General features: G+C 27.6%; 1 protein-coding gene across 2 annotated transcripts; it reads left to right on the top strand.

Annotated features, from left to right (window-relative positions):
• Window positions 1-520: 520 nt before the first annotated feature.
• Window positions 521-9,156, top strand: LOC107164849 (tRNA (uracil-5-)-methyltransferase homolog B-like). 2 transcript variants are annotated; one of them, XM_015512824.2, is made up of 10 exons: window positions 521-722; window positions 1,887-2,072; window positions 2,159-2,308; window positions 3,362-3,557; window positions 3,793-3,920; window positions 4,285-4,508; window positions 4,733-4,789; window positions 4,859-4,973; window positions 6,285-6,477; window positions 6,578-9,156. In XM_015512824.2, exons 1-10 carry the CDS (start codon window positions 639-641, stop codon window positions 7,114-7,116), a joined length of 1,872 nt encoding a protein of 623 aa, XP_015368310.2. In that variant the 5' UTR covers window positions 521-638; the 3' UTR covers window positions 7,117-9,156. The 2 variants fall into 2 exon arrangements, with proteins under 2 accessions (XP_015368310.2, XP_015368309.2); XM_015512823.2 differs by having other exon boundaries at window positions 4,733-4,973.
• The last annotated feature ends 44 nt before the right edge of the window (window positions 9,157-9,200 follow it).

Below are 9,200 nucleotides of genomic sequence, written 5' to 3' on the forward strand. Positions count from 1 at the left end.
TTAGACTTTTATTAGTACGCAAAATCAGAACATATGTAAACAGCCCTACAAGTTTATGTACAATATAGTTTTAGTTTTGATGATGTTGAGTTTTAAATGTTTTAATATTTTACTACTTATTTCTACTATTATTGTTACCGAGCAAGTCATTTTCGTGAAATATTGAGTTTGATAAAAAAAATAAAAAATGTGATTATCACTAAATAAACCAACAATTATTACCAACTCAAAACTTTTCAAATTTTTTCAAGTTGTATAAATATTTAAAATAACATTTTTCATCTATTTAAATAACAATTAACAATAGTTTGCCAATCATTTTTAATACACCAAATGTTTCTTATAACTTTTAGAAGAAATTTTTCATCTTTCACCTTTATTTTAAATGAGATTATATAAGCAAAATTAACTATACCTAAATATATCTATCTTATCTTTCTTATTAAACATTTTTTGTTTTGTTTTTATCAATGTAGAGGGGTCATAGAGCCTATTATTCCAACAAAGCAATGCATTAATAATTTATTAATCATTCAGTAGCCATACATGGAACACTACTAACGGAAATAATAAATAGTAAACTTGCGCATTGTACCTACATTAAACGCTTAGATAATTTAGTTATTACAATATTTAAAATGAATTTTGCAACACCCATGAATACCGACAAATTACGGTATAAAATAAAAGTCAGCGGTCTCCCTAGATTTTATTCGTTATTGGTAAGTAATTTTTTTATTCATATTATTATAAGATTATAGATAGGTACATATTAAAACTGTTAAATTGTTTAAATTGTTAAAACTCCCATCATAAGTGATATTATCTTAATAAAATGTCGTGTAATTAATTTACGAATAGCCCATTTTGATTAACTTTTTATGATTATTTTTACTAATATTAATTTAAATTATTCATATTCATATTTACAAATATATATTATAATTGGTATATCGTACATAGGTATATAAACTAAAAAAAAATATTTGATATGTACCTATACATTTAATTTGAATAAATATAAATAAATATAATTTAATGATATACTATGAAGCACTACAGTAAGTTCTATGTAAAATGTACACCTACCTACCAATACTCTAATCTTCAGATACTCTAGTTTTGATATAACAATTTATGTAGATAATTATCATCTCAAAAATAAAATAAGTAGGTATCAACTAAATTAATAATAAATAAACTATATACATTTCTACATTATTTATTTATTTATTTAAAAGTACCTAGATGGTATATATCATATATGTATATTCATAAACTATAATATTTGTAATAAATGCGCATATTATTAATCAGTGGTTCTTAAGATCTGGTCTGTGGTGAATATTGTAATGGTATACCAAATATATTTCAAAATTTTAGTTTTTCCATAAAGAGACGAAAACCAAAAAAATATTTATAATAACCATTAAAAGGTATCAAGATCGTTTTGATTTAATCCTACAATTTTGATTAATTATAAACACCAGGAAATATGTCACTTTTCTAGGTTTCAAATAATGAATAAGTAAGAAACATTCTTATATTATATTAATGTTTTAAATGAATCAAACATGACTTGATTTAATATCATTATAACCTAATCTAAGAATAAACCTGAAGATTTAACACCATATTGAAATAGGTTATTGAAAACATTTTCATCTCTACATCAAAATCTGTAGCCCCCCTTATATCTCAAAAACTATTATAGTACCTAAATGGACTAATACCGTGTTCAAAAAGAGATACCTAGTGTTTGATTTACTTAAAAATGTATTCATTATATGATTTATGTAAGTGACTGATTTTAAGTATAATTTAATTGTAGGTAGGTATATAGTATATGATTTCTCTAATAAATATGGTTAATTTTTTGTTACTAGGATCCATTGCTACAAGAATTTTTGAAAATGATCAACGAGGAGTTAAGATTAAATTGCATACACGCAAGATACAGTAAAAAGGGTAACGCATGGTTGTATCTCACGTTTCCAACCGAATCAGAACAAGCGGTTGCTCTCAAATTATTAAAAAAATATAATTGGAAAGGACGTTCTTTAATTAGTACGGTTAGTCTTTTATCATAGTTTTTGATTTTTAATACATAAATGCAATGCATAATATATATAAATATTATTTATATTAATTTACACAGTTAGTTACGGCTGACACGCCTAAAACCAACGTGAATTTAACATACGCAGATGGGAACCACGTAGCTAAAAGACCTAGACTAGATATTCCACTTAGTGAACAAGTTTTGATGTCTACAATTCCCTATCATAGTATTGAATACGAAGAACAAGTGAGTACAAAAATATTGTGAATACGATTATTAATGCGAGCGTACAACAGTAGTAAATTTAATAATGGTTTTAAAATATAACCCGTGATTATAGTAGTGATAAATTCGTTACCAATGATAATTCAGAATGCATGTAGGTACATGGTACATTGTACAATGTGCATCCCAAGTATTTCCTCTAATACGAGTTTAAATTTACTCAAATTCTGATTTTTTTAATATTTGAATATACGTACTTAAATATTATATTTTTAAACTCCTAATATTTTTTTGCTGCTTAAGGTGTATCCTGTGATGATACAAATTTAAATTTTTCAAATAAGAACCTTTTCTTCTGCTGTAAATTATAAATAAATAATTATTTTGAAAGTTTTGGCTTATGAAAAATGTACACAAGTACCTAGTTTCTCAGTTATTAAAATATTTATCCCTACTTAAGATAATAGTTCTCTAAATGGTTTTACAAAAATATAAAACAGACATAATATAGGATGCAAGGCCTCCCCCCTAAATTTTTTTCAGTTACGGCCTTGTTAAGATCTAATATTTATTATCCTTGAACCATTTTTACAAATTACGTGTGTTGATAGATTAATAGTTTCTAATTACTAAGACTTTTAAAACACTATATCCATTACATTTTCGCAACCTATTACATCATACCCTCATTGTATCCTTAGTCCTTAGTACACAATATTAAATAATTAAAAAATTATTCGTTTGAAATTGATTTTGATACGTTTTAATTTCAGAAAAATTATCAGCTAAATAATTTATACTATAAAATGGGGAAGGTCTGATTTAGGGGGCGATCATGCTTGGTGAATCATCCTGTATATATACATTTTTTATCTCGTAGGTACTGTAATGTTTAAAAATAATTTATTGTAATTGGTATGTACCTAACCTATTACTACCGCACGTACCTACCTCGTATAAAAGACAATATTATCTAATTGAGATTATCTAAACTTAATGAATGTTTAATCGAATTGAATTCGTGTATGGTATAACGATTTTTATGTAACTAATTGGCGATTCGGTTCGAAACAGTTGAGGAAAAAGAGCGAAGAAGCTAGAATATTGTTTCAACGGTTTGGGACGATAATTCAACGCAAACAACCGCCGCTTGCAGAATGGTGTGCTAAGCGCAAACGGCAGCTGAATAGCGATTTGGCGTTTGAACTGTCGCCGATAATACCGTCGCAAAAAGTCGACCGTTACCGCAACAAATGCGAGTGGAGCGTAGGTGAGTAAGAACCGTTTAATATTAGACGCGCGCACAAAGATAGATCTACAGCTAGTCTACACAGACACGAAGTAAAATTATGGGGAGCGCCTGAATCATAGGGAGCATTTGAAGTCGGTCTTTATACATAACAGACCGACGGGACACTGTAGCTGCAGCCCGCGATAAATAGCCCAAAGGAATGGGTTTGTATTATGCAGTAATACCCACTGGACTGGGTTTAAAATGTATACAGGAATTAATCCCGACAGTGATTCAGTGGCCGTCGGACTGAGAGTGAAAGATTCGATGGATGGAATCCACTATGTCGGTCCACCGGATTGTCTGAGAAATTTGCCGATGCCAATGATCACGTTAGCGAAGGTAGTGTAGAAATAATAATAATAATATATTGACAAAGTATATTTTATTGAACATTTTTTTGTTTACATTATATTTGAAATCACGATCTGAAATTAGATAATAATCAAACAAATATAAATATACAATTACATCCACTTTCAGATATACTTCAAATAATATGTTCAGATCCATTACAACTAATTTTTCATTACCTAATATATTATAATATAATAATTTAGTAAAAGACTTTTCATATTTTCTGAATCAATCACTTTTATTGTGTTTAACGGCGTAACATTTATCTTACTGTACAGCCAACAATACAAGTATTAAAATATAGAGATAGATGTGAAAGTATTCATAAATTTAATTATATTTAATTTAGAAATTTGAAGATTTTGTGAAAAATCATTCCCAAGATTGGAGAATATGGCGTAATATGATAATTCGTATGAATGAAGACGGAGAAGTAATGGTATCGATAGTTATCAACCAGCATCCACTAGATACCGAACAATTGCCTGGCATTAAAAGTTCTATATCAGAATGGTCCAAAAATAATGTGACCGAAAACGTAGTTTCGTTATACTTTCAAATCCACGGAGAAAAGTGAGTTTAGACTTACTCACTTACTATTACTGTTTACCTATTATTCATAGTAAAAAGTACAAAATACGTATTATATAATATTGTATTAAATTCAATTTTTTTCTGTTTTTAAAAATTAATGACACTTAGAATAATATAATTTATTAACATTTAATTTATTTATATTTGTTTTTAATTTCAATTGTTATATGTATATAAATTATGTATTTGTTTGTGTGTGAAAGGACCCTAGCTGATTGTATTGGTACCACGATCGAAGCTGAATTATTGTGGGGACAAAAGTACATTGTAGAAAAGCTGTTAAACTTATCGTTAGAAATCTCTCCAGCTACATATTTTCGTTTGAATAGCTTAGGTGCTGAAGAATTGTGTAAAGTAGTTGCTGATCTTGCCGATGTGAACGAGACCACTACAGTTTTGGATTTGTTCTGTGGATCTGGATGCTTAGCACTTACATTAGCCAAGGTAAATTTATTGATTCATAAATTAACTAATTTGTCTTAGTTTAAAATAAAGACGAGTAATTACATGTATAATATATTATACATTCAGTACCAAGACCTTTTTAAATCATGTTCCTTGTTTTTATTTCTTATTGTACCTATAGTTAAAAATGTATAATGTATATGTTATATAAAGATTAAGATATGAAAATGTTGCTGCTTAACCACTACTTAGGTTTCAAATTGCAAACAACATATTTTACCACATTATCACAATAATTAAAATTGTGTGTACTATGTCTTTACTATAAGTTTTTATGAGCATCTAAAGATTCTGAAGTTAAAATTTTGACGAACTTCGTCAAGATCTTAAAAATTTGGAAGTATTGTAGGTACTTAAAAAATTCATAAATATTTTCTTTTTAATATTCATTTGTAATAAGCTTTTATCTCCGGTACAAAAAAATCGGTGGAATGTCACATTAATTTTTTATGAGCGTTCCAGTTTTTATAACATTAGATATTCATCAGTAAATCTAATATTTCCCCTCAATCGATGTTTGATATTTTGTTGTAAATCAAAAATGAAGAAAGATGAAACGTTGATAGAAACTCTGAATTTTCTCTAAATGTTTATTTCATCATTTTCTATACTTACCTACATGTTAAAACTTTTAAAATATTTTGCTTCTTTTTGAGCTATTTATATGCAAGTGATATTTGGGATTATTTTGACGTTTATTCCGTATTTGTCAATTAACTAATTTTCTCTATGCTAAAAATCTTGAAAATTTTTGAATAATAATATAGGCAACACAATAATTAGTAATTATTTATTTATCTATATTTTAAATTCTAAACGGAACAATGAATGTAACTATTATTTGTACAATTATGATTTTTATTTTACTGTCTGTCATCGCCTTTTTCAACCCCCCCCCCTACCTACACTCATTACATAAGATAGCACGTTTTATTTACCTTTTACTTATTGAATTACGCGTATAAAGATTGTAAATCTTTTAAAATAAAAATAATAAAAATGTAATATAATATACATTGCATATACAATATACAATATACATGTATACATAATAAATAATATATGTATTATGTATATATATATAAACATATTATTTTTATTTGTCTGTTAATGGCACACATCGCAACAACATTTTTGTTTGAGGTGCAGTCGTGCTTACATTATATTTTATAATAAATTATACCATTACCTACCTACTTAAAATATTTAATATCATGATTATTTATCACATCGTATGATGAAATTATTGAAATCAACTGAGAACTATATTTCATATTTTTAATTACGTAGAAATGTAAGCAAGTCGTGGGCATCGAGTTAATTAAGGCAAATATAATGGACGCAAAAAGAAATGCTGAAAAAAATGGAATAGTCAACTGTGAATTTATAGCTGGAAGGACGGAAGATATTTTGGACTCTGTTCTTAACAAACTGAAAGGGTGCAACGTTACTGTGATAATGGATCCGCCTTTAACTGGAGTCAGTAAGTAAAATAAATATTTTTAATCAGATGAATATTACAATGAAGTATGAATATTTATAATTAAAAATCATAATACAATATAACGTTGTTTTTTAAAAAGGTACCGGATTGGTCAGAACTCTTCGTAAATTTAAAGAAGCTATAAATTTAATTTACGTTTGTTCTAATCACAAATTGCCTTTGAAAAATTTACTAGATTTCTCTTCAGTAGTCAGATATTGGCAAAAACCAATAGATTCTGATCCATTTCTTCCACTTCGAGTAGTTCCTATAGATATGTGCCCTCATACACTTAGATCAGAGCTGGTTTTGCACTTTAAGAGGTTTTGTGTTGATGAAATTTTATCAACTAAAAACGATAGACCATCAAAGATGTATAGCAACAGAAAGTTTAAGACAAAATTTAACTCAAGAACATCAGAAACAGTTACATCAAATGTTCAACCATCCGCATCCGGAGTTGGTGGATTGTTGGACTACCTAAAGAAAATCGAAGAAAGAGCGTATCAAGAAGGATTAGCCAAAGGATTAGAGAGGAAAGCGTTCCAAATAGGTTATTCAAGAGGACTTCAGTGTGCCACCACTAATGACGATGATAAATTTAAGAAAAACACTTCAACTAATAATTCTGATCAGTAATTACACATTATAATAGATTATTATATTATATATTAAATATTTATATAATTTTAAAAGTTCCATACACTTTGTTATTAACGAAATAACCAGCCTTTTTGTGATGTATTTTAATGATTTAAAATGTTTCATTGTAATTAATTAATGTAAAACTGTATTATGGTACATTTATAAATCGAGGAAAAGATATATAATACCCAGTACCCACTCAAATGAAATGCACAATACACAATTCGCAGTTATAGTAATATATATCATAATAAGTTATATAGGTACCTACAGTTCAAAATAATTATTTAAATTAAAATTATTTAATTTTAATGAATAATCTTAAAAGTTAATATTTACTTTCACAAAAGCATTTTTCTTACATTATAAATTAGCCGTGTGCCGTGTATTATTTCTTTTTTACTAGTCAATATAATCCATTCATATAATAATATAATATGTTATACATTAATAGTTATAAGTTATATACATTTTCAAGAAGTACAAAATGAAATTGACCATATTATAATTTATAATATAAATATACATAGGTAGGTAACATAAATATCAAATTTGTTAACTAAGTACTTACAAAATATTCAACGTAATTTCATTGAAATTAGCATTCTTAAAATGTCTTAGTAATGCTAAGTTAAAATAGTTTTAATATATGTATATTGTGAATTATGAATATTGTATGTATAGTGTATACTGTAAAATATAAGATATCATTAACGTCAATAATTATGAAATGTAAGCTATACAATATTGGTACTATTGTAATTGTAAGGTACCTACATAGTACGTATAATATTATTATATGTATTTCAATATTTTAAGCATTAGGAAATATAATATTATTTATTGCACTTTATACTATAATTCTTTTAAGCAATATAAAGGTATATAAATTTAAGTATAAAAAAATATGCATATCGATATTACTAGAAATATGTTTATTTTTTAATTTTACATATACCCTCGGCAGCTTAGGCCATATTTAAGCTTAAAGGGAAATAATTAATTACATATTAATTGTGTAGTTACTAAATCTAAGTGTTAATTATATTTTTGTCTGGAGGTGGGCGGCTGTAATGAACTGGATATTTGCTATCGATTGAGGGTGATTGCTTAGTAATTAGTATTTTTGGTAGTGATTCAGGAAGGTTGTGTCTTGTTCGGATATTGAGGTATGTTCCGCATTCGGTGAAAATGTGGTGACTTGTACAGTGCATGATGGGGCACATTGGAGGTTCTTCCTTGGCCATTATGAAGGTGTGAGGAATTTGAGTGTGGCCGATTTTGAATATAATTATTATGAGCTCAAATTTTCAGTAGATTTTGATAGGGAATTTCCAATTGTCAGTATTATGTTTGATATTATGATGATTTAACTATGCTTTTTTGTAGGTAGCAGGGGATGTGTTCTTTTAAAAAAAAAATAGAAAGTTCAATGTTGGTTTCGATGAGATTTCTCCATTACATTCAATTTATATACCAATAAGTATATATTCTTATTCCCAACAAAGCAGAAATGGCAAATTTATTTGATTTAGGTGAGCTAGATCGTTCATCCGTCAAATTGATCTCGTAGTTCCAAATTGATCTAGTAAGGAGTCCTTGAGACTTATAAAATGGATTTAGGACTATAAAGGGTGCTTAATATCTCGTAGAGGTGGACATTTTTAATCGTTAATTATTTAAATTATTCGAATAATTTGAATCGGATCAGTTTATAAAATATTAAAGTACACAACAATTAGACCTGTTGCGGGTCACGTGGGTGGCCGTACGAGTTTGGTTTCTACTTAATATTCTAATTAGTAATTTCTGGTATTCATCATGATTATGATTAAACCACGGTCTTCATACATAATAATAATATTATACTTTCAATTGCGTTAAATCAGCGCGCTGCAGTGGCTCTCAAGCTGCGGTACGTGTACCGGTACAGGTACGCAAAGACTGCATAGTGGTAAGCGGAACGCGTATGTTTAAAAACAACAATAAATTTCAAATTTGTGTAAATAAATAAATAAAAATGTTATCATAGTATTTTACAGACTTTTTATTCAAAATAAATGTATGTATTTAACTAT

This window comes from Diuraphis noxia, unplaced genomic scaffold (genome assembly GCF_037042655.1).
Source record: "Diuraphis noxia isolate RWA-SAM2 unplaced genomic scaffold, SU_Dnox_SAM2 contig0004, whole genome shotgun sequence".
NCBI lineage: Eukaryota > Metazoa > Arthropoda > Insecta > Hemiptera > Aphididae > Diuraphis > Diuraphis noxia.

Excerpts from the sequence above, each read along its gene's own strand:
- LOC107164849 (XM_015512823.2), top strand. The coding sequence starts at position 639 with ATGAATTTTGCAACACCCATGAATACCGACAAATTACGGTATAAAATA. Across the intron at positions 4,509-4,732 it reads TTTCAAATCCACGGAGAAAA|GACCCTAGCTGATTGTATTG; the intron begins GTGAGTTTAGAC and ends TGTGTGTGAAAG. Across the intron at positions 4,974-6,284 it reads TAGCACTTACATTAGCCAAG|AAATGTAAGCAAGTCGTGGG; the intron begins GTAAATTTATTG and ends TTAATTACGTAG.